The sequence below is a fragment of the Cynocephalus volans genome, chromosome 10 (assembly GCF_027409185.1).
Source record: "Cynocephalus volans isolate mCynVol1 chromosome 10, mCynVol1.pri, whole genome shotgun sequence".
Taxonomy (NCBI): Eukaryota; Metazoa; Chordata; class Mammalia; order Dermoptera; family Cynocephalidae; genus Cynocephalus; species Cynocephalus volans.
The window spans coordinates 93,372,579-93,397,904 of NC_084469.1; the positions used below are offsets into that span (position 1 = coordinate 93,372,579).

The window sequence follows — 25,326 nt, forward strand, 5'->3', positions numbered from 1 at the left end:
GTGCGTCATCAGCAGAGAGACGCGGACGACCGCGTCGCGCGAGCTAGAGCGGTGCTGGCCACACACGCGCATGCGCAGGTACCTCGCACGGGGTGGCTTCCCTGGGAAATGAGCTTTACTGCTTAGCGGGGAGTCAGGGATCTCGGGTTCTCTGGCTAGAGCTCTCGGAGGGTGACCTCTTCCTCCGGCCGCCTGCGCGCGTTAGTGAAACGGCGCAACTGGTTTCAACCGGTCTTTGTTTCTCAGCCGACCCACTGAGCATGCGCGGGGGAGGAAGGTCGTAACCTTGAGCGCCGGAACAAAGTTCCCCGCGGGCGGAACCAAAAGGCTGGGAACGTAACCGCCGCCGGAGCTAATTCCTAAGGGAAAGATCGCACAGTCAGGAAGATCCGGTTCGCCGACCAATGGAACTTTGCCACCTGAAAACTTCCTTGTCCCGACCCCTTAAGAGCTGCCCAGACGCCACGTCGGAAAGACGGGTCGGAGCCGTGCTCCCCGTCTCTCGCCTGCCGGCCTGGCGAGAAAGCCTTTTCTCAAACACCGGGGCCGTAGTTCCGGGTTCTGTGCACGTGGGGAAGCGAGCCCAGAAAGGACGGAGGGCTTTGTGCCCGCCGGGCCCTCCTCGCCGACCCTGCGGGGCCACCGAGACAGGCTTGTCCAGAGGCTCGGCTCTGGGGGTCCCTGCCTCGCCGCCGCAGCGCTCCGGGCTCCACGGGGCTCCTCTTTCTGGGAAAAGAAACGGCTCTGGGGATGGAGACGTCTGTGTGTGAGTTACCTCGCTACACGCCTGTCCCTTGCTTTGTCTCCTGGTCTCATGAGGGTTGTGGACTAGACGCCCACTTTAGGAAGACCCTGTCCGGTTAGTGTCCCGACTCTTGGCTTACAGTCCCAGGAAAACTGAGGACAACACAAAAGGTCGTAACTGTGGAGATGCTCTTGTAACTTTGGGATCTCAGGTTTAGTTTAGTTGTCTAAACCTTTTTCTTGTTATTTTCAGGTTTAGTTAAGAGAGTACTCGACTTACTGTTTTTATGTTTTTGTGTGTTCGTCTCATTGTTGTTTAGTTGCTGATTCTTTGGTGACTGTAACAAAACCTAAGTCCCCATAGAACTGGGTCTTTGTGTCAGTGGCCTTAGAAAAAGTTCTCCCCAAATAGAAATAGCAGTAGCACTCCCGACTGCAGTCCTTTGGGATGTGTTCTTCAGAATTGGGCGATGCGCAGCGATAAACGAGTGAAGCGAAAGAAATTGATTTTCCTTTGTAACACTGCTTGGCCCCGATATCCGTTGGACTCGGGTGAAAAATGGCCCAAGAATGGGTCTCTAAATTATAACACCATTTTGCAGTTAACTTCGTTCTGTGAGCGAGTGGAGAAACGGGATGAGTTGCCGTATGTCGCGTGTTTTATGTCCTTATGTCAAAACAAAAACGAACGAACGAAGTGCAAGGTCACAATTCAAAGGGAAGATCAGTTCCCAGAAAAAGTCAGTTCTGCCTGAATCGGGGCTGGACCAAGCCTCTCCACCCCCATATAACGGAAATGTCCCCAAGGCTGCCAATCCAGTCTCAGACTCTACTTTGTCATATAGTCAACAGGGAATAGTCTCCCTCCCTGAAACCCATCAGGGTACTCAGTTTGGCCCAGGGAACACTCAATCTCAGGCAGGGCCATTCCTGTTGAGGGAAGTCCCTGTAGGTCTTGATGACCAAGGCCAGCCCAGAAGGCTTTTGCCCATGTTCTCACCTCCCTGGATTTTGGAGGTATTGAATTTGAAGATGAAAATACCCTCCTATCAGGATGATCCCAAGCAGATGGAGAAGCTGGTCGCAGTCACCTTTGTGATTTTTAACCCTAATTGGGCTGACATTCAGACCCTCGTGAGTATCCTCTTCACCCAAGAGGAACACAAGATGGTGTTAGAGAAGGCTTGTCAGGAGGCGGAGAGGCTTCACAAGTTGTATCCTGACAATCCAGTTAATACGCTGGCAGAGCAAGCAGTGCCTGAAACTGACCCAGGTTGGGATCCAAATGACCGTGGAGACCAAGCAAAGTTAGACCACTACAGAGCATGTTTAATAACAGGAATGCAAAAAGGGTTCCCAAAACTTAGAAGCTTCAACAAAGCCCCGGATGTATATCAAAGAGCCGAAGCCACCCCGTCATGGGACCACAGCAGTGTGCCTATGGTAAACAAGAAAGCCATTGGAAAGATAAACGCTCCAGCCTTCCCAGGGGAAGGGAAAATGGATCAGGAGCCAACCATGAGCCAAACCACCAGGGACCACAGCCCACTGATGGTGATGAGGAACTGCAGGGCCCGGGGACTCCTCTGGATCCCATCAGCTCTGTCAACATCTCCAGCAAGGAACCCCGGGTAAAGATGACCGTGGGAAGAAAACCTGTAGACTTTCTTATTGATACTGGAGTTACATTATCAGGTGTTCAAGATCCCTTCTCCCCTGGAACCAGAACAGTAACGGGTATCTCTGAAGAAGTTTCTCATAAGCCTTTTATCCAGCCCCTTGAGTGCTACCCAGGGAAGATCCATTTAAAACATAGTTTGTCATACACACCAGAATGTCCAATACCTCTGGGCCTTAATTTCTTAAGCAAAATGCGGGGATGACTTTCTCGCCAGAGAGGATGGGTGTTAAGGTACTTCCTGACCACGACTGTGCTGTCCAAGTTTTATTCTTAGAAGTAAAACCTCAACCAAAAATACCTGAGAAGATTCTACAAGAGGTAAGCCTGGATGTGTGGGCTGACAAAAGGCCAGGGCGAGCCAGGACAGCAACTCCAGTAAAGGTAAAGCTCCAACCGGGTGCGAAGGTCCCTAACTTGAGACGACGCCCTCTGAGTGAGAAGGACAGAGAACTTATAAAGCCTTTAATAACTGCCTTTCTTGAGTGCCAGCTTATTCGGCCTTGCCAGTCCCCATACAATAGTCCTGTCTTTCCAGTGCAAAAACAAGGTACCGAAGAATACTGATTAGTGCAGAACTTGAAGGCTATTCATCAGATTGTGGAAGATGTGCCATCAAAACCGCTGGATCCCAGTACTTTACTATTCACCCGATCTGAAGATTTTTGTTGGTTCACAGTTTTGGACTTGAAGGATGCCTGCTTCTGTATACCCCTGCGCCCTGAATCCCAAGAACTGTTCGCTTTTGAATGGGAAGACCCAGAGACTAATGCAAAACAGCAATATTGTTGGACTGTGCTGCCTCAGGGTTTTAAAAATACCACTGCCCTTTTGCAGGAAGTTCTGAGTCGAGACCTGAGAGAGCTTCAGCTGGATGAGGGGTTCTGCTTCAGTATGTCGGTGACATTTTGATAGCTAGCAAGACCAAAGAAGCCTCTGACAAAAATGCTGTCACAACATTAAATTTTCTGGGAGAATGGGGATACAAGGTTTCTAAGGAAAAGGCACAGATTACACAATCAACAGTTAAGTATTTGGGACTTGAGCTCTCTAAGGGACAAAGAGGCTTGTTACCAGATCGCAGGGAGCCCCTGACTAGGGAGGCTGTCCCCACCACCAAAAGAGAAGTACGAAGGTTCTTGGGAAAGATTGAGATCTGTAGTTTCTGGATTCCCAATTGTGGGCTTTTGGCTAAACCCTTATATGCATCTCTGAAAGGCGGCGACCGTGAACAGTTGAACTGGACTAAGGAACGCCATAAAGCCTTCCAGACTATCGAGCAAAAGGTCTCAACAGCTCCAGCCTTTGGTCTCACAGACCGAAATAAAAGGTTTGACCTTTTTGTGCACGTACAACAGGGTATGAGCCTTGGGGTGTTGATGCAAGATTTAGGCAACACTAAACGGCCTGTCGCCTACCTATCAAAACAACTGGACAGCGTAACAAAACGATGGCTCCCCTGCCTCCAAGCGGTAGCTGCTACCCTTTTACAACAGGCTCAAAAGTTCACCTCGGGCATACTAACTACAATACACACGCCACATCGTGTGTCAGCCCTTCTGGAGACAACGGAGTGCCGGCTCACCGCCAAGAGTTTAGACAGATACTGGGACATACTGTTGTGTGAAGAAAAAGGCAGGCTAAAGGCAGTGTCTGCCCTGAATCCAGCTACCCTGCTCCCAAGCTCCTCAGAAGAGTATGTCCATGACTGTATTGGAATAATCAAAGCTTCGGATTAAGATCCCCTTACTGGTCATCTTTTTTTTTTTTTTAAAAAAAAGACAATTGCTAAAATATGCCAAGAAACTGGTTTGACATGGGATAAGGCCTTACTGGTTGCCCTGCTTAGAGTTAGGGTGGCCCCTAGAAGCAGGCTCACTTGAGCCCCTATTAAGTGTTATATGGGAGACTCTTCCCTAAGACTAAATTTTTGGGGGGTGCGGGGGGGGGCAGTGGCTGGCCAGTAAGGGGATCTGAATGCTTGACTTTGGTGCCTTAAGACTAAATATTATTGCAATCTTGAAAATAGTCGTAACATAAAAGAATTAGACTCTGTAAAATACGTATAATCTCTTGGTGCTACTTTATCTGCTGTACACAAATAAATATGCCTCTAGTTGCTTATTCCCTACAGATGTCCTTGTGCATCATGTAACTCCTGGAGACTGGGTATTCCTTAAAACTTGGAAAGATCTTCACCCTGAAGACCAGTTGGGGCCTCAGTGGATGGGGACCTATGAAGTCTTCCTGGTTACTCACTCCTCAGTTGAACTAAAGGGAGTTACTCGGGTAGAGAATGTGCCTGTTGATGGTCAGGGCCCCTCCAGACCTGTCTGTAACAACTGGACAGGCAATAATCTTTACTGACAGTAAGAGGCTGGGGGGCCAGACCTTTAGAATGCTGGATGCCTCAGATGAGGACTTTGCTACTCCTGTGAACCTTTGGGTAATTTGAAGGTGCCCTTCAAGAAGGAGACTTGGAGATAAGTAATGAGCGAGTTCTCCTGCCTCACTTTCTGCTTACTAATCATCTTTTGTGTCCTGCCTGGAGGCCTGAGTCACTTCACCTGTACCTCACAGGACTCCATGTGTCCTTTCCCACGTAGCAAATCCATTAGCCTCTTCACTGCTAAAATTGAACAATGTGGTCACCCCCTTTTCTCCTCTCGTATTTCCTCTAACCCTGATCTTTGTCCCTTGTCAGCAGGAAGTAGCTAGAGTGGTCGTCGCCCCGTTCCCTTGAGATTGAGGAATGTGCAACAAAATGGGGTTGGGGGGGATTCAGATGGCATAACTGGTTTTACCTGGGCTGAGCCCGTGGCGCACTCGGTAGCGTGCTGCGCTAGCAGCGCGGCGACGCTCCCGCCGCCGCGGGTTCAGATCCTATATAAGGATGAGCGGTGCACTCCCTGGCTGAGCGCCGGTCACGGAAAAAAATAAATAAATAAAAAATAACTGGTTTTACCTGGTCTCACCTCTTTGTACTAGCATGTTGTTTTGCAGGAGACCCACTGGGCACAGGCAGGGGAGGAAGGTCACGACCTCGAGCACCACAGGCACCAGCATTCCTGGCCAGCACAACCAAGAGGCTGGGAACTTAACTGCCACCGGAGCCAATTCTGAAGCAGGAAGTCCTGCTGTCAGGAAGATCCGGTGCATCGGCCAATCAACTCTGCCAACTTGAAACTTCCTTCCTGCAACCCCTTAAAACATGCCTGGAACCTAGATGAGAGAGACAGATCTGAGCCTTGCTTCCTGTCTCCTCGCCTGCCCACCTGTCAATAAAGCCTTTTCTTTTCTCTAAAGCAGGTGCCATCGTATTGGCCTCTGTGCACGTGGGGAAAGGAGCCACTGCTTGGTAACAGTAGTAGCTCCAGCACCTGGAGGTCTGACACGACCTTTTCCTCCTGGTCATTTTCAGTAAAGTGACTGATTTTCGGAATCCTTTTTTTGAAAAAAGATGACCGGTAAGGGGATCTTAACCCTTGACTTGGTGTTGTCAGCACCACGCTCTCCCAAGTGAACCAGGGGCTGGCCCTCTGGCATCCTTTTTTTTTTTAAACAAGCCAATACCAAAGTGCTGGCCTTTCAGGCATAAGTGGGCCATTGTGTGTGCACACCCAGGTAACACCATGCTGTCTGGCTGGGGCTCCATACGTTGTAGTTAAATGCTTGCTGACCCATGGACCTCGGCCTCCCCTTTGACACCTCTTCGGGGGCCATAAAATTCAAGTTTTGATTCAGGCAACTTGGTGCAGGCCCCACAAGTCGTGAGCTCTGAGCGGCACCTAGCTCAGGCCATAGCTGCTGGCCATGGGCCTTCTCTACAGACAGTATTTTTTAAAATTTCGGCTTGGACGTCTAAATCCCTGTTCCGGGACACAGGCAGGCCTGGCAGGTGTGGGCTGCAGGGGTGTCAGCTGTGTTGAATTAGTTGCCAACCTTTAATAAGGGAGAAAAGTCAGGACCTCTAGTTTCAGATTTAGCGATCCTGGGCCATGTGCAACATTGGGCTGGAGAGAAGAGGAAGGGACTCCCAGCAGGGGGACAGTGTGGGCAAGGTGGATGGGAGGCAGAAGTCCCAGCTCAGCCACCAGGTGGCAGGCGTGAGCCACTGATGGGAGGCAGGACAGGGAGGGGGCCAGGCCGCAGAGGAGGGGAGAGGTGTGACGAGGTCTCAATTTCCAGGTCAGCAGGAGGAGGTTCTCCCCAGGAGGTGTCCTGTGAGTAGGGAACAACCCCAAGACAATGGTGTGCGGGACAGGACAGGACCAGGGAGGAGGAGCTGGGCTGTGCAAGGCCTTGTGTGTGGAGCCTGGGTTTTGTTTTACCCTGGTGAGGGGAGTCTACCCCAGGACGGGCTGGTGTCTGTAGTCTGCCAGTGTCTTCTCAAAGCGAATAAGAAAGAGATCAGCTCGAATGCTAATTTACACTTTTTAAACACCAATGCCAGGCTTCTTAGCTCAGTTGATTAGAATGCAGCCTTACAACACCAAGGTCATGGGTTCTGATCCCGGTACCAGCCAGCTGCAAAAACGTGGAGAAAAAAAACCCTGAGCTTGAACTGGGGACCCCAGGGCTAATTGTGCCACTTTTGAGCCATGGTGCCGGTCCCTGCATAGCTCTGGGCCTTGTTTTCCCCACCTGCAACGTGGGGATGCTGCAGTTACCCAGGGCGGGCTTTTATAGAGGGTTCTGTGAGGGGTGGGCGTCAGGCCCTGGGTCTGTGTCCTCACCCGGAGAAGTTTGGCTTGGACGTTTCTAAATCCCTGTTCCAGGACACAGAGGCAGGCCTGGCAGGTGGGGGCTGCAGGGGGCCGACTGCAATGCGTTGCAGCCTTGAGCGAGGGAGACAAACTTGATGCCCAGGAGGGGCGCTAACGTGGGTGCTCGGGCGTGGCCGTGCCGGGCAGCCTGGTCCCCCTCGCAGGCCTCCTGCTTTGGCCTGGCCTAGCCCTCCGCTCCTCCCCTTCCCAGGGGACCTGACCAGGCCAGGCTGCTCTGTGAGGTTAGAGGTCACCCCACCCCCAGCCTTGTTCCTGGAATGAGGACAGACCAGTTGTGTCAGAGCAGCAGGACAAAAGCCACACTTTGGGGGGCATCTCTGGACCACCCAGTCGCCGGAACTCACGGGTGCCAGCTGGGCACATGATCCCAAATCCCAGGCTGGGAGGGCGTGGAGGGGGGAGCTGGAACAGGGAAACTGAGGCACAGAGACACGCACAACCCCTTGGTACAAGCTCCACATTTTTCATTCCCTACACATCTATTGAGCACCGCCTGTTTGCAGACGCTGGGCACACACTGATGAACGAAACCAGACCCCTCTCTCCAGCCCCATCCCGCCCTGTCCCCCCGACCCCGGAGGACCCGCAAAGGGCAGCCCCGTTACCTGCGCCGATGCCTCGAGCGCCCCTCCCCGCCCCCAGCCCTGGGCTCCCAGGCTCTGCTCATCGAGGCGGTTTTGAGTTTCAGCTCCTGGGAGCCTCCCCACCTCCTAACGCTGAGCAGGCAGCCCAGGGAGGTGGGGAGGCCGGCTGGGCTGTGGGAAGCCGGGGTGGAGGAGGTGCGGCCTGGACCCCCTCCCTGACTGCCCCCCAGGGGCTGGGGGAAGCTCAGGGCCTCTCAGCTCCGTCTCTGGGCTCTTCAACTGAGGAATAATGATGTAGGACCAGACGATTCAGTTGCCTGGAAAGGGATCTTTTTAAAACCACTTTTCCCTTATTTCCCAGTGGGGCAGGGGGTTCTGGGGGGCAGGGGGCTCCATCCTGTGAAAGTGAGGGGTAGCAGGCGTGTGTTTAGCAGACGTGGGAATGCCCCATCTCCCTTGCGAAGCCCCGTGGTGAAGGGGGCACAGGTGGCCCTACGGGAGGCGACCGGCCAGGACAGGCAAGAGCTGCTTTCCCCGGCTCCTAAAGCAACCTGGGGAGGGTCCAGCCCAGGCCAGCCCTGGCCGGAGCTGGGGGGGGTGTGGGGCAGAACAGGGGTGACTGGCAGCTGGAGGAAGGGCCTGCCCACCTTGGGGACACGCTGACCTTGAGCCAATCCTGTCCCCTGGGCGTGGGTGGCACAAAGTGACAGCTCGGACCCCCCAGGAAATCTCCAGACAGAATCCTGCAGTGCCCGCTCTGTGGATTTGGGCTTAGAGGCCGGGAACATGGGAGAGTCCCTTCATTAGAAAATTGGCCTCCCCAGTGAAAATGTCACCAACATTGAAAAGTTCCCTGCCCTGTTCCCTCCAGCGCTCCAGGTCACCCCCAACCCTAGAGGCCTCATGTCCAAGAGGCTTCTCCAAGCAGGGCGGTCCCTGGAGGCGGTAAAGCAAGCCACGGCAGGAGGCTCGGGCAGCAGGGTGCTCGCTGTCACAGCGGAGTCCTCTGGGCTGCTGCCAGGGCTGGGGATGGGGGGACTCCACGCATCTAAAGGATGACGATGTCCTGCAGCGTCCACTCGTGGGCTGGCTGAGCAGTGGGTGGGGACTGAGTGTGTGTCTTTGTAGAGGATAAAAAGCTTTCAAAGCACAGGAGGGAGGGAAGGCCGTGCCAGGCAGTGAGAACAGCTTGTGCAAAGGCCCAGAGGCAAGACACAGCCACCTGCTGTAGGCACTTTGGTCACATAATCCGAGTGACAGGGCACCAGAACCCTGCTGAGGCAGGAGACCTGCCTAGGGGGCGAGGGGTCAGGCTTTGTGCCCGGTGACCTGGGGTGTGTCTGGTGACCCTCCCTCACTGGTCATCTTGAATCCTTGAAACAGGGACTAAGACGTCAGGCTCCCCAGGAGGCACTGATGGCTACACAGGAGGCTGATGCTGAGGGGGAAGGGAGGTGCTCAGAGATTCCTGCAGGAGTCAGCACCTCTCAGCTCTGACTTGGACCAGGCTCTCTCCCCCTCGGCACCATGGGACGTCAGCGGGATCCTTCTCTGGCGGGGCCGTCCTGGGCACTGCAGGCGCCGAGCCGCATCCCTGGCCTCCACCCACTCCACGCCAGGAACAGCCCCCAGTCGTGACAGCCACAAATGTCCCCAGATGGTGCGCAGTGTCCCCTGGGGGCAGCATCACCCCCTGATGAGATTCCCTGGGCTATGGGATGCCACTGGCGCTGGAGAGACTGTGCGTCCCATAGTCATCAGCCCTACTAAGCTTGCAGGAGGCTGCACACATTTAAATCCACACAGTGAGTGGGGCAGGACAGAGGAGGTGAGTCCTAGACGCTGGGGTCACCCTGGTTTGTACCGTCTGCCCCATCGGGGGGTTATTCTGGTGTCTGCTGTGAACAGGGAGCGAACCCAATATTTTTCCAAATAACACAGACTTTCTCAAGCTCAGCACAAGTGGACACTGGGGCTGGATCCTTCTCTGTATTGGTGCCGTCCTGGGCACTGCAGGTGCAGAGCAGTGTCCCTGGCCTCCACCCACTCCGTGTCAGGAGCAACCCCCAGTCGTGACAACCACAAGTGTCCCCAGGTGGTGCGCAGTGTCCCCTGGGGGCACAGTCCCTGGCGGAGGACCCTGCTGTAGCTGCCGGGAACCGGAACCAAACCTGGGCACACCCCTGCACCCACCCCAGCCACTACCAAAAGAAACCACCACGGAGACAGCGTTTCTGTTAAAAGTCAGAAGTGTTTTGTCTTGTTTTAATATCTCATCAGCTTTACAGGATTACAATTGTCTTAAATATTTCTGAAGTTTAAATACAATCTGCATAATAATGTTATTATAAAATGTAAACTTTCAGTGTTCTTTTAAATTTCAAAATCACACTTTTTTTTTTTTTTTTGGTCTTTTTATCTTTTTTTTTTTCCCCCCTTTCCCTTTTAATACCTGAATGTTCTGCAAAAACTGAAATTGTTACAGGCCACCCGCCGCAGCCAGGGCGCGACCGGCTGGGCCCAGCCAGAGGTAGAGAGTAGTTTATACCTTTTTTTTTTTCAAAGTTTTTTCCCTTTTACCTGAGTTCGGGCGTGGTCCCCCACGCCACCTGACAAACCCCAGAGAAACTGAAATTTCACATGTTAAGAATGAAAGGCTGAATTCATGTGTGCCAAGAAAAAAATGTCAAAGTGAAATCAGGAAAAAAGGAACCAAGTGGGCAAAGCTAGGAAAAGGAAAAAAATGCGAACGTACAGACGCACAACTCTTACCAGCTAACCCAGCCGCCCCCAGCGTCCCCGTCCCCACAGCTGGACAGCCAGATAAGCCTGTGGCCAGCTTCAGGGTCACAAGGAAGATTCTAGAAGCAACCTGTCCACAAACATCTCCAGAGCAGGGTAAGCGCCCGGGAGCCCCCCGACCCTGAGATTGGGGGACCCCCCCGCCTCGCTGCTAAGCTCCACCAGTTCCAGAACGAACAGGGCACATGCCTGGGGTCCTCGGGGACCAGACATCGCCCCCTCCCCACTCCAGTTTGCATAAGGGGGTGCTGAGCTGCACCCAGAAATCCACCCCTTCTTTAAGTCCCCACGACAGGTGGTGGCTGGGAGGTGGACGTGGCAGGGGGACTGAATGGGGTCATCTGAGGCACAGACAGGACCCTCTGGAGGCCACACTTCCTGCCTGAAATCAAGGATGTGGGGTCCCAAGGACACCCCCACTTCCACCCCTGCAAGGGCTCCCCCAGCACAGCCATCGCCTTCCCACCGCTCCTCCTAGAGTCACCCGAGCGGCCTGAGACCTCAGCCCGCGTGCCCAGACCGCCTGACCCCCGTCCCCTACAATCATCGCCAGGAGCCACCCGGCTCCCACAGACACAGACACGTGTGCACGCGGACAGGCCACCCGGGACCAAGAGACACCGCATCCGAGCAAGCGGGGGGAGAGGCGCCGTTTTTGGCATCAAAAGTCAGACCTGAGGTAGAAAGAAATGTGTGGCCCAGTGCGGGACCCCGAGCCCCGAAGGTAGCTGGCCACAGCTCCGAGGGGGACAGGGGCAGAGAGAGGGAGGCAGATTCTGGACAGAGTTCAGATGGTTTGCAGGGTGGGACAAGATTGTGTCTTGGGAACAAAAAGACCTCCCACCCCTTCCTGGGATGATTGTGCTGCTACAGCACCTGCCCCGCAGATGGGGCAGGGAGAACCTTCCAGAAAGAAAAACCAAGAGGAAACCCTCATACCCACCACCCCCTCCTGGAAGGGTGGGGGACATGTTAAGGACCCTGAGACATGGAAGAAAGAGGGGTTCCCTCCCCAAAAACATCCCAGAGCCAGACAGGACAGTGTGCTCAGACTCTGGGCCTCAGGACCCCAGCCCCAAGGTCTCTGAGGCCACAAGGTTGACTCCTGGGAGGCCCCACCTCACCCCCCCCACCCCTGCCTGCGTCGTTAGGCCGGGCTCCCTGGAACCAATTAGAGATTCCAGACTCACCCTGGGAACGGCTGAGTAACCCCCGAGAGAAATAAAAACCAGTGCCACCCGCAGCATGCGACCATCCCACCCACCCCACACAGGTCCCCAGGCAGAGGACGAGGAACATGCGTGGACCCTGCCTGGGGTTTCTGCACCATCGGCTACAGGTGAAGTGAGCCCCCAGCTCAGTGCCATGGAGCCCACCCTCTAACCCAGGGGAGGGGTCCTCACAGGCGGGGAGGGGACAGCCTCCTTCATGGCCTCTACCGATTCCTGTCACCAGCTGCGGGGAGCTTGTAGCCCTGAGCAAAAGGGGTCCAGAGAAAAGGAGGGGACAAAGGAAAGGAGATGGGAGCGTTGGGGGGTGGAAAGGGGGGTGTTAGAACGCCCTGGCCCCGAAGTCCTCACCCTGAGCTAGGCCCGGCATCACCCCCGGTCTGCAATATTGATAGTCCCCAGAAGCAGCCCTTTCAGGCGAGACGGAGTCCCCATGAGGCAGCTGCATTCATCCCTGAGACAGGAGCCTGGGGGTTGTGAGGAGCAACCCGCACCCCACGCTCCGGGCCCTTTTCCAGCACTTTCTGCGTTCTAGTTAAGACGTCCAGGCAGAGCACAGCACAGGAAAAAGCATCATCGTGGAACGTCACATTCAGCATCTTGTCCCCCGGCCCCTCCCCCGCATGCGCCCCATCCCCGCCAACCCCAGCACCTGAGTCGCCACCTCCGCGGCTCTAGCCCCAGGGGTCCAGTGTCCTGGGCTCGCCAGCGCCCGACGCACCACAGGAAACGCACAAAGCGACCCAGATCAGTCATGGGAAAAATAAAAAGGTTATTACTTCTTTGTTTCTTGATTTTTTTTTTGCTTTTTCAAGTCCAGCTTCCCTGAATGAACACAAATATATAGATATATAGATATATAGATATCCTTTTCCTAAGGTTTGATTCCCTACCTTCCCCGAGAATAAAATAGAATATTTACAAAACAACCCTCCCCGAACCCTCTTAAAAACACTAGTTTGAAAAAAAAAAAATTTTCCCAAAGCAACAAGAGTGAGAGCTCAGCGATCTTGGCTCAGGGGTTTCACTCAACACAAGGAGCTTAGGTGTGGTGGGTGTGATGAATAGAAAACAGAAGAAAAATAATAAAAACCTGACAAACATGGAAACACACAGTGCGGGGATGTACGAGGTAAACAGCATTGGCCTCTCATGGCAGCTGGTCCGACCGGGACACCAGAGCCTGCCCGTCCCCAGGGCTGCGGGGCCCCCAGGCGACGTCCGCCCCTCTGTCTTCTGTTCTTCTTGGCTCTTCTCACAATCCATCTCTGAATGTCCGAAACCTGAGAAATTCAAGTGTTCCTTGGTTTCCCCTGTTTTATTAAATTTTCTCTCTCTCTGTATGTGTATATATATTTTCTTTTCTTTTTGGCTTCAGCTGTGGCTCCTCTGCGGATGTCACCCCCCACCCGTATCTTCTGCCGTCCTGGCCCCTGTGTGGCCCGCCTTGACCCCCTGCCCAGGCCGGCAGGCTCCCAGGGGCGGTAGCAGGTGGAGAGGGACGTGGTTAAGGCAACGAGTTATTTGAGGTAGAAGATGTGGGGGGTGCCTGGCTGCCCGCGCTGCCACCGGTCCCGCCGCTTGCTCCCCGGCCACCCGCGCTGCCACTGCTGCTGCCACCAATGCCACCGCCTTTGCTGGGAGCTGAGGATGGTGCTGGGGCTGGCGGCTGAGCAAACAGCACTCCTAATGCAAGAACAGGAGAGACACACCACGGAGAGTTTAACACGACGATGTCACAGGAACAGGACACCCAACAGGTGCTCCCCAGGTTATAAACGTTCCAACTGGGCCTGCTTGTATGCCGCACACACCAGCCCATGTGCATGCATACACACCGCTCCTGCACGGACCCTCACCCCTGGGAAGATCCAACACGAAGGCCCACGCATCTTGCGTGTAATTTCAAGGGTCCACTGACCCCCTGAAAAGTCCCTCCGTGGACCCGCGACAGGAGAAGAAGCAACGACTATGTATTTGTCGAGCACCTACTGTGCACTCAGCACCGTGCTAAGTACACCACACTCCTACAGGAAGACCCTTTGTCCTTAACCAGCCTGCAAAGCCCCAGCTGGGCCCAAGCAGGCGGTCCCAGGGCAACCCAGGGCTGCTGAGTTCACCCGGGGAGAGAAGAGGTCGAGGTGGGCCTTGGGTGGGAGTACCTGTGTACACGATGCCGTTGATTTCCACGGACATGCTAATGCTGTTGCTGCCGTTGCTGCCGGTCACGTTCACAGCTGAGTCCTGGCGGCTCTCAGAGGCTGCAGGAACAGGACAACGTGCCACGTGTCATCGTAAATATACCTGGGCAATGTCTTCCCCACTGGACGGGATCCCTCACATCCATGCTGTCACCAGTGCATGCAGTAGGTGCTTAATAAATACTTGTGGAATAAGAGTGTGTCTGTGTACAGTTTGCTTTTTTAGAAGTCTTTTTAGGGCCGGCCCGTGGCTCACTCAGGAGAGTGTGGTGCTGACAACACCAAGGCCACGGGTTCAGATCCCTATATAGGGATGGCCGGTTAGCTCACTTGGAAGAGCGTGTTGCTGACAACACCAAGTCAAGGGCTGAGATCCCCTTACCGGTCTTTTTTTTTTCTTTAATGGGGCTGGCCGGTATGGGGATCTGAACCCTTGGAACCCTTGACCTTGGTGTTATGACACTGCACCATCAGTCTTAAGAGAAGCCAGCACACCCAAATCACCTCATTCATTTCAACAGTGACTTGATTTATTCATTCCCTACTGATGTCCACTCAGGTTGCTTTAAGACTTCCCTACCATAAATGACACTGTGCAAATGACCGGGATGAACGTCCTGGTGGAGAGGCATTTCCTCATCCTAACTCACTAGCATTTCTCTGCTGTAAACACCAGGCAGAACCACTGGGTCACAGGGTGAGCACATTTTCCATTTTAAAACGGACTGCCAAATTGTCGCCTATGTCCACTCCCACCAGCAGGACCAAGGGGACCCATTTCCCTACATCCTGGCCAACACTTGATGTTATCAAACTCTGGTGTATGACAATATCTCCTGAACTTGCAGACTCCCAACTAGATGAAGCTGGACAGTTTTTTCATATAAATTTATAAGCCACAGCTGCCTCTTTTTTCCACTGGTTTGTTCGCCTTTTTTTTCTTATTGATTTGTAGGCACTCTTTACATAGGATGGCTCCAAGGCCTTTATTTGGTTACACATGCAGGAAACATGGAGGGTCTGGATGCTGGGCTGGTACCTTGGCTGTTGATCCGTATGCTCATGGGCAGCTGGGCGGTCATGGCCAGGAAGTTCTGCTGCAGAGCTCGCTGCATCAGCCGCTGCTGCTCATCAGCTACCAGGGCCATCTTCTTCTCTGGAGGCTCCCCAGACTCCAGCTTCTCCCGAAGCTGCTCCAGGGCAGCTGCCTGGGCGGCCACTGCTTGTACGGCTGCTGCCTGGGCAGCCACCACAGGGTGGCCGGCCAGGGAGACGGGCAGGCGGCCAGGGACTGTGATGGGGATGGCTGAGTCCTCCTCTAGACAGGAGAGAAGAGGAGTCGGTGTCCAGAAGAGACCCACGGGGATGGCCCGTGGCTCACTTGGGAGAGGGTGGTGCTGATGACACCAAGGCCATGGGTTCGGATCCTGTATAGGGATGGCCGGTTAGCTCACTTGGGAGAGCGTGGTGTTGACAACACCAAGTCAAGGGTTAAGGTCCTCTTACTGGTCATTTAAAAAACAAAAAGCACGGCGGGAACAGGAACCTTCTACTGATGGGGTGCTTCCTTTCTATCCAAGGTAGCAGATTTTCGAATTTTGAATAGACACAAGCACTGTAAAACCCTTTCTAATTGCAGGCTGACTAAAGGTCATGATGGTAATGTCACGAATACTAACAATACTCGTTATAATAATATAGCAGTATTTAGCACTGGTATTATAGAGAGACTATAACAGGACATAACACCATACTAGTTATAATAAGAGCTCGCCACATGTCACGTCTAAGCATTCAACACGAATCGCCTCGACAGACCCACTCAACAACCCCATATCTACATAGACACTCTTATTATATCCCCATTTTACAGACAAGGAAACCAAGGCTCAGAGAGGATGGGTGACTTCCACAAAGCCACAGAGCTGGCGAGAGGCTGAGCTGGGCTTCAAACCTGGAACTCCCCAACTCCAGAAGCAGCGCCTAACCATCCCCCTCCCCTGCGGCTGGATCAAACGTCCTCACTGCTCCCGCCCACTGGTTCCACTGTGACCCGCTGTGTCTTCTTCTCCCCAAATTCTTCCTCCCATGTCTACATCTGACGCTGCCTCTACTTGCTGGGTCCCCAATCCAGATGTCTACAGTCGCTGTGCCTTCTGCTTCCACGGTTTTTGAGTTTTGAAACCTTTTCAGTCTCAGCCCAGATGCTACCTTCTCGGGAGCCCCCTTGCACCCCCCTCATCCCTCAACCGGCCTCCCCATCTCTGGGTCCTGTCCCTGCTACCATAGTATAGCTGCAGACTCTCACAAGCGCTGCCAGGTCAGAGCCTCCTCTGCTGTGTTCACCCCAGCCTTGCAACGGATGCTTAATCACCATTAATGGGTATTGCTGGGACTCCCCAAGGCTGGGAGGGGTGACCCCATTCACCTTAGATCTGACCAGTCCTTAATTTCCAGGGCACTGTAGGGGTCCTATCAGATCCACAAGCCAACATTGGAAGTGGAGTCACCAGCCCTTGTGGCAGATGAGAAATGGGAACTCGGGCCAGCTGAGGCCACACCGCTGCATGTGACACTGGTGCTTCTGTGTTAGGAAGGATTCTGAGGCCAAGTGGGAGAGAAAACCATCATTGAGGGGTAATGTCTGCCACACACAGGGAGCTCAGTCTGCAAACCTGGCCCGTGGCATGCCAGGCCCTTCACACACTGAATGCTCCCCAATAACTCTACAGAGGAGTAATTTCCCCCACTCTACGCATAAGGAAAGCCAGGCTCAGAAGCGGGCAAAGCTTTGCTCAGGGGCACCTAGCAATGACTTCAGGGATGGCAGGGGTCCATTTGATAGACCCACACTACACTCTCCACGTGTCTGATAGGACATTGTGCTGAGAAGGATTTTAAAGCTCAAAGAGAAAGTGTGTGATTAACTAGTCATGTCTGCCGTGGCAAGGGACTGGAAAAACTACAGTGATTAATAGCATCAGCTACAGGCAAAAGACTGGACCCATGGTTCTAGAGTTGGGGTTTCTGGGTTCAAATCCCAGCTCAACCTCTTGCCAGATCTGTGGCTTTGCAGAAGTCACCCATCCTCTCAATAATTGATTAGAAATGCCTGGGTTAGGAGAGAGTGCAGCTGTGCTCAATTAATAATGTCTGCCTCCAGTGGACGGAAAAGCAGTGATCAATTAGTACTGTCTGCCCTAGCACAGAACTAGGGAGAAAGCAAGTTGATCAGTAATGTCTGCCTGCCAGGGGCACAGGATTGGTAAAATGGTTGATTGGTGATGTCTGCCACGGGCACAGTTCTGGACAATTAGAAGTGTTTCCATGCCAAATGCTTTTTTTCCCCCTCTTGTTTTTATCTTTCCGTGTCAACTTTGGGGTTTATCCTCCTGGTTACCCAGACACAGGAAAAGGTATCCCCCCAAGATCATGCAGCCAAGCTGGGCTCCAGCCCCAGGCAGCTCCTTACCTTTCTTGATCTTAGGGGCTGGGGTGATGGAGCTGCCGTTGGTGCTGGTGGCCAGGCCCAAGGAAGACACAGGCAGCTTGGGTGAGGAGAGCATGCCATGGGCCCCACCCGGCGAGTAGGCAAAGAGAGAGCCCCCGAAGCTCTGGCGCCGGCCCTCCCGCCGGTTACTGTCGATGGCTGCCTGGAGCTCGTTGGGGTTACTGAGACCTCGCTTCTCACACTCATAGGGGTACAGGTACTTCATGTATCTGTGAGCAGGGGCAGGGGGGACAGATTGGCACCAGGAATCCCCCTGGGGCTCCCCATGGCCCTTGGCATGAAGTACAACCCCAGGGTGGCTCCAGCATTCCCACCTCCTGCCCTGGTCTCATTTGGTAGGCCCCAGAGCCGCTGGGCCTTAGCCCACACTGTTCCTTCCCTCTGTCCTAGTGCCCTTCCCCACAACCACCTCCACTGAGCCTTCAATACTCAGATCACGTAAACTCAGAGCCTGATGGTCCTGCCACTCCCACCTGACACCCCCCACGCTCAGACTCCTCACGTGCCCCAGTGCCCACGTGCACCCACGCCCCCTCCCAGCTGCCCTGTTTCTCTAGCCGCAGGCCCTTTACACAGCTCCTCTCTCTGCTCAGAGCACCCCACGCCGGGCCTGGCATGGCCACTCACTGGGTGCGCAGGGTGAAGGCAGCGCTGGTGATGGACGTGGGCAGGTTGAGGCCCTTGGTGATCTCACGCCACAGCTTCTTGTTGATGACCTCCACGAGTCCGCCCTTCTCCGTCACCAGCACATACAGCATGAACAGGTCGAGCACCTGCTTGGCCATGATGGGGATGCGGTTCACAGGCGTCCCTGCAGGGAAGGGGCGGTGCCAGCATGAGGTCGGGGGGGGGGGGGTGGCTGGGGCCAGACAGCAGCAGACACTGGGCCTGTGGTTGGCACAGTGGCCCAGAGCAGGGTCTCCCCTGTCACTGTGGACACTGGGGCTGGATCCTTCTATGTGGTGGGGCGTCCTGGGCACTGCAGGTGCTGAGCAGCGTCCCTGGCCTCCACCCACTCCATGCCAGGAGCTCCCCCCGCTCATGACAGCCATAAATGTCCCAAGACATTGCCTAGTGTCCCCAGGGAGGCAGAGCCACCCCTGGGTGAGAACCACAGCTCGAGAAAGCACCCAGGAGGCAGCTCTGCCTCAGTCTATCCATCAGTAACCTGGGCTCATGGACAGTGCAGGTCTCATGGTGGGGGGCGGTTTATAAAGAGGAGGCAGCCACAGTGGCCAACCTGGGGGACGTGCAGGAGATACAAGGGCCTTAGTTATTCCTACTGCATGTCGGCAGCACAGCAGCTGCCAAAACAACCCTGCCTGCATTCCCGGTACCCAGGGCTTTGCAGTCTTGGGTAGGGGTGGGGAGGGCTTGGTTAACCTAATTTGAAGTTTAGGGAATGAAAACTGGTGGGCTAGCCCAGGGAGGGGAGGGGAGGGCGGTGGGCTAGCCTCGGGAGGGGAGGGGAGGGGAGTGGAGGGGAAGGCGGTGGGCTAGCCTGGGGAGGGGAGGGGAGGGCGGTGGGCTAGCCTGGGGAGGGGTGGGGAGTGGAGTGGAGGGGAGGGAAGGGGTCGGAGGGGAGGGCGGTGGGCTAGCCTGGGGAGGGGAGTGGAGGGGAGGGGAGGGGCGGGTGGTGGGCTAGCCAGGGGAGGGGAAGGGAGTGGAGTGGAGGGGAGGGCGGTGGGCTAGCCTGGGGAGGGTAGGGGAGTGGAGGGGCAGGGAGGGCGGTGGGCTAGCCCGGGGAGGGGCGGGCTGGGGATGGAATGGGGTGTGTTCTGCCGGGTGTTCCTCCTCCCCCTACCGCGTCTGCGCTGCCCACCTCCAACCTCATCTTCTGAAGCCTGCTCCAGACTTGGCCCTCTCCCCAAGCCCCCCTTGAACCTCTCTCACCAGCAGTGAAATTCTGGGCTTCTGAGCCTGTCCATTTACTGTCTGTGTCTCCTGCCTGCTGTCCTGCATACACGGCGTCCCCAGCACCCAGCCTGGTATACAGCAGGTGCTCAATCAACACCAGCAAAAGCTGATGGGCCCTCCTTCCCGGCCAGAGCTGCTAACCGCTCACCCGAGCCCCATGAGGGGGGACGCCAACTACTCCCTGTCTAGGGACCGGGAAATCAAGTTGGGGGCTGGCTTACCTGCTCTCAGGCCCTCACGACACCCTCCACGTCTGGGGCCCTGCCTCCTGAGGCCCCCTGAAGCCTGACATTCTGGAAACACCTCCCACCACCTTTGGCTGCTTCCCAGCCTTTCCCAGGTTGCACATCCCCTAATAAGTCCAGGAGAGCCTGGGGGGCTGGAGGAAGACGGACCTCAGACCTGCCACCCTGCCCCAATTCCACTTTTCAGCCCAAGACAGAGAAAAAAAGGCAACGCTGACTGTCAAGTGCACACACAGCCCCGGAAAGGAGCCAGGAGCCTCCGCCCTTCCCCACCGAACGGCACCGAAAGACCCTCAGAAGATCCAGCCCCAGCTGCCCGCGCCCTCCTGCCCCCGGGAGCAGGATGTTTACAGAAGGAGCCGGTCCTGAGGACGGGCCGGGCAGCGGCCAGATAAGGAAGCGGGGGAGGTCATCAAGGAAACGGCAGGGAGGGGTGCAGGCGGGACCCCTCCTCTCATTCCCAGCCACCAGACTGTTCCGAGAGGAGCAAAGGAGGAGGCGGGCTTGTGGAATGCAGAACATGGTGTCCAGGAGCGAGCGTGGGGGTCTGACAGATTCTCAGCTCCAAAGGCCCCCAGTTACCCGGGGGAGGGTCCAAGAAGACATCAGGGAAGAGAGGGCCTTGAGGCTGGGTTTTGAAGGATGCATAGGAGTTTGCTGGTTCCTGCCCTCCAGGAACACCCAGCTTTGGGAGGGAATAGGGCTGGCTGCACACAGATTGTCATGGGCCTGTGTGGTGAGGGGCTAGACTCACACATCTGGACCCCCAGCCTCACCCACCTGCAGGAGCAGCTCATCATGCTACCTAAGTACCTCCCGGGCCCAGCAAAATGGGTCAGCTGTGGGGCTGGGAGCTTGGAGCCCTACAGCAGAGTAGTGTGGGGGCTCGGGTAGGTGTGGACGGATGATAAGAGAGTCAGGGAGATCTCTCTGGCCACATGAGGGGCAGCAGGCCCTGGTCAGGGCTGCCCTTGGAGGATAACACGGGAGGGACTCCCACCCGGCACGGGAGGGGTTAACTCAGAGGCCGCTGGGCAGTGGGGGTCCTTCCCTTCCGGTGGCTGGCTGGCGGCTGGCAGGGTCTGGCGGGGCCTGTGTTTACAGAAGCCAAGGGAGGGGCGGGCACAGGCCTGGACAAAGCCGGCAGCTGGGCCGGGCTGTCCCTGCAAGGCCCCTAGCAAGCAGCAGCCCCAGCCCTGCAGCCCAACCGGCTCCTCCTGCTCCGCCCCTTCCTGCCTCTCTGAACTCCGAGGCCTCCTCCTGGCCCTGAGTATTGCCAGGAGGTTGGAGGGGTGGCACTCCCAGGACCCACATTCAGCTGACAAGGACTCAGGGGACATGAGGGAGGCCCTAACCCTGCTCTCCCTGGCTGAGAGCCAGGCTTCCCCTCCCCCAAGTGGGAGGGATGGCCCTGGGTTTGTCCCATGTCTGAGCACCTGGACACCTGCCCAGACCTGTCCTTGGCCGGTCCCCCCTCTGCATGCCTGGTCATCTCTCTTCCCAAGGCCTCGGTCATGAGACGCTTCCTGGTGGGCTGTGTCTAGTACCCATCTCACCCCAGACCAGGAGCGATCGAGGGCAGAGACGGGACACAGAGGGGGCATACTGTTGGTGCTCAATAAATGTGCGTGATACACCAGTAACCCTGCGTTCAGTACATCTGGGGCGCCTGCCGACCATTGAGTTTTGGGAGGCTGCCGCACGGGAGGCACTGTTTGTAGCCTGTCTTACAGATGGGGAAACTGAGGCTCCCCCCATGGTGGGAGCAGGTCAGGGGCCGGGACTCTATCTCAAATCAGCAGCTGAGGGATCTGTCCCCCCAGAGCCCACCTGCCCATCAGGGACCTGACTCCATGTCACAAACACAGAGGCCAGCCCCGCCCCCATCACCTGCCGTCCCTACTGTGGGGGGACCCCCATAGTACCCTGGGTCTCGAAGGAGGGAGCCTGGGCTGTCAGTTAGGGGTTGGGGCCCTGAGGCCCTCCCAAGAGACCTACCTCGCAGACTCACAGCCGTGCCTCCCCCATCGGACCCCCTCAGCGGGGGGTGCCTCCAGATGCAGGGAGTCCTCTGCCGCCCTCAGGCGCCCCCCATCTCCCGTGACCTGGGGGGCTCACCTCGCTTCTGCATGAAGCTGAACAAGTCGTCCAGGAATTCCTTCCTTTTGGGGTCCCCGTCGAGCTCGTAAAGCTGGGAGGGTAGAGAGAGGCCAGGTTAGTGGGTGCCAGAGCTGGGGGATGAAAATCACATCCCACCGTAACAGGGGCCAGGCCGACAGGGACAGCAACCAGAGGTGCCAACACTCAGTCCCCCCTGTGAGCTGTCACCAGCATTCAAACATCTCCTGAGGCCCCAGCAGGCAGAGAATGGACCTGACCCTGCAACCCAGTTGGGGACCCGGAGCTGCCCTAACATAGCACCACAGACCGGGTGGCTTAAAACGATGAAGACTTATTCTTTCACATTCCGGAGGCCAGAAGTCTGACATCGGGGTGTGGCAGGGACGTGCTCTCTCTGGAGGCGCCAGGGGAGGACTTTCCTGCCCCTTCCAGCTCCTGGAGCTGGCGGCTCCCTGGGTTTGGGGCCATGTCCCTCCAGTCTCTGCCTCCATCGTCACATGGCTCTATTTTCTGTCTGTCTTTTCTACGCTCACCAGGCCCCTGGATTTAGGGCTCCCTAGCCTCATCTCAGTCCTTAACTAATGACATCTGTAAAGACTTCATTTCCAAATAAGGTCCCTTTCATGGGAACTGGGGGTCAGGACCTCAACGTGCCTTTTTGGGGGATATTACTCAACCCCTACCCAAGCTGACACAGCAAATAATCTCTACAATGACCATGACAGATGCCTCCCGGGGCCGTCCTGAGAGTCACATGCAAAGGCATCTGCTCCCGAGAGATGGCTCCATTTTGCAGATGAGGAAACTGAGACACAGCAGCAGGTGGGAGACCACAGCCTGGGACTGTTGGGGACACTCAGCCCAAACCTTCCTGGCTCCCGTGCCATGCCACCCTGACTCCCCTGGCACCAGTGGCAGCCTCTGCCTGCTGGGGTTACGGCCAGGGAACAACGAGGTCACGATGCATGCCTGGTACTGTCATCGCAGGAGGGGAAAGGGTCTCCATCTGGGGGTGGGGGACAGGAGGTCCCCCGGCCGCAGATGGTCAGCTCACAGTTTCCGGTGGGCGGGCAGAGGTGTGCAGGGCAGGGGGAAGAGATAATTAGAAAGCACGGTGCAGGCGGGGGCTGATCTGCCGAGGAGGGGCGGCCCAAATACCAGCCTTCAAATGATTAAGCTCCAGGGGACGCAGCTGGCCTGGCCGTGGGGGGCCTTGAAACCACCAATTAGGCCTCCTCGGGGCTGATCCGTCATGAGGGCCCAAGAACGTGGCCAGGCCCTGCTCTGGCTGGTGGGGACATCCCCGGGTCCTGGGGAGGCAGGTAGAGGACGTGGCCACCCCTCAACCGCATCCTGCCCTTCTCTGGGCCTCAGTTTCCCCATCTGCATTGTGGAGACAAAGTGGAGCCTTCCAGAGAGCTGCTGGGGGAGCCAGGCGCCCAGACCTCTGCCCTGGGTGGTCTAGGCTGAGCAGAGGGTGAGCTGCCGGCCTTTGTCTCTGCCCCACCCTGGCCAGTGCAGACTGGCCGGCCTGCATTCCTGCACTGATTTATGGTGGCCAGGGAGGCCCGAGTTTCCCCTTCAGCTGCCGGAGGGGTGTGGGGCCTGCAGGTAGACCCGGCTGGGCGGCCGGACCGTCCTGCGGGTGTGAGCAGACACACGCACACAGCCACAGGCGGGCCTTGTCACCCTCTGACCCCTGCCCCAGGCCCAGCTCACCCTGCCTGCATGCCCCCCTCGGGGAATCCCTCCCCCCACTACAATCCTCCAAGGTCCTTTCCATCACCTGAGCCAATCGATTTACTTATTTTTCTGGGTTTTTGTCTGTTTTGCTCGCAGTGTCTAGAATCAGAGCATGCAGCAGTTAACAAATGCTCTTGAAACGAACTTTGAGATTCTCCGCTGCAACGTGGGCCGGGCTGGGCAGACAGCAACACAGCAGACTCATGGTGGGAGTTGCCTGAGATGGCAGGTGCCCAGGTCAAAGAGGATTTTGTCCTTGGGGCTGTACTGGGGTGAACGGTGTCCCTCCAAATTCAAGTCCACCCGGAACTTCAGAATGGGACCTTATCTGAGGAGCCGGCCCGTGGCTCAATCGGGAGAGTGCGGTGCTGATAACACCAAGGCCACGGGTTCGGATCCTATATAGGGATGGCCGGTTGGCTCACTTGGGAGAGCGTGGTGCTGACAACACCAAGTCAAGGGTTAAGATCCCCTTACCGGTCTTCTTTAAAAAAAAAAAAGAGTGGGACCTTATTTGGAAAGAGAGGACCTTTGCAGATGTAATTAGTGAAAATGACGTCATACTGGGGCAGGGTGGGCCCCACATCCGAGGACAGGCATCCTTATAAGAAGAAACACACAGGGAGAAGCACATGAAGACAGAAGCAGAAACTGGAGAGATGTGGCTACAAGCCCAGGGACGCCTGAAGCCCCAGAAGCTGGAAGGGGCAGGAAGGACCGTCCCCTGGAGCCTCTGGAGGGAGCGCAGCCCTGCCACGCCTGGACCTCACACTCTGGGCTCCAGAACCGGGAGAGGATAAACTCTGTGGTTTTACGCCACTTAGATTGTGGTTGTTATAGATCCCCAGCGGCCAGCACACCTCAGGCCCTTCCTGGGCGAGGGGGAAAATCTCCTCTGAGATTCTGAGCCAGGTGAAGTGGGGAACGTCCACCCATCCCCCACAAGAGACCTCACAGTCCCTCCTGCCTCCGTTTCCCCATCTTTCAGGAAAGTGCGATGAAACACAACTGCTTTAACCCTGAGCACCTGGAACCATGGTGATCCCCATATCCCAGGTGGGGAAACTGAGGCTCAGAGCAGAGAACAGCTGGCCCATGACAGAGGACCAGGAAAGGTGGGAGGAGAGTTGGGAGGTGTTAACCCTCAGGCCAAATGGTGGTCTAATAGGCCAGCGGCGAGGCATGGCCAGACCCCCGTGGGGCCATAAAGTGGGGACATGCAGGGCCCCCCAGCTGCCGGTGGCCGCGGAGGCTTTAATGGCCGTTGCTGTGGGCAGCTAACAACAAAGGCGGGCAGTAAAGGCCTCCCCAGCTTTATGGGGCTCTGGCCCCTAGTTCCGCTCCCCTGTGGGGTGCATCCCGCCCTGGCCAGCTGGGGATGGGGGAGCAGGGGACGGTGTCTAGGCTCCCCATGGCGGTGTCCAGGCCCCCTTTGTGAGCCACAAAACTTCCTGTACCAAACCCACCAGGTTCTCAGGCTGAAACCATGCCACTCTCCAAAGTGGACGAGAATGCTCCAGAATGGGCACCCACAGGACCCTGGAGCTACAAACTCAGGCTGGAGATGGGGCAAAACCTCCAAAACCCCCTCCTGAGGGCTGAGGGTAAGAGAGGCTGCCACACCTGCCCCTCCTGACTCCCCTGGGGTCAGAACTAGGGAGGTGCTGGGGGCGGGTCTCCCTCTCTGGCCCGGTCTCCCCCTCTCCCTGCAGCCCACAGGTCCCCCGAGGCCCCCTACCTCCTCTCCCAGCACCCCACCCCTCA

The 25,326-nt window shown here is 56.1% G+C and overlaps 1 protein-coding gene across 2 annotated transcripts in view; it reads right to left on the minus strand.

Annotated features, from left to right (window-relative positions):
- Positions 1 to 12,494: 12,494 nt before the first annotated feature.
- The window catches only part of ARID3A (AT-rich interaction domain 3A), a 33,125-nt gene continuing 20,293 nt past the window's right edge, over positions 12,495 to 25,326 (minus strand). For both annotated transcript variants that reach the window (XM_063111622.1, XM_063111621.1), the window contains exons 4-9: positions 21,817 to 21,889; positions 18,164 to 18,347; positions 17,498 to 17,745; positions 15,065 to 15,343; positions 13,987 to 14,085; positions 12,495 to 13,510 (exon numbers count right to left, since the gene is read on the minus strand). In XM_063111622.1, the coding sequence (XP_062967692.1) occupies positions 13,332 to 13,510; positions 13,987 to 14,085; positions 15,065 to 15,343; positions 17,498 to 17,745; positions 18,164 to 18,347; positions 21,817 to 21,889 (1,062 nt within the window). In that variant the 3' untranslated portion in view covers positions 12,495 to 13,331. The remainder of the gene's footprint in view (positions 13,511 to 13,986; positions 14,086 to 15,064; positions 15,344 to 17,497; positions 17,746 to 18,163; positions 18,348 to 21,816; positions 21,890 to 25,326) is intronic.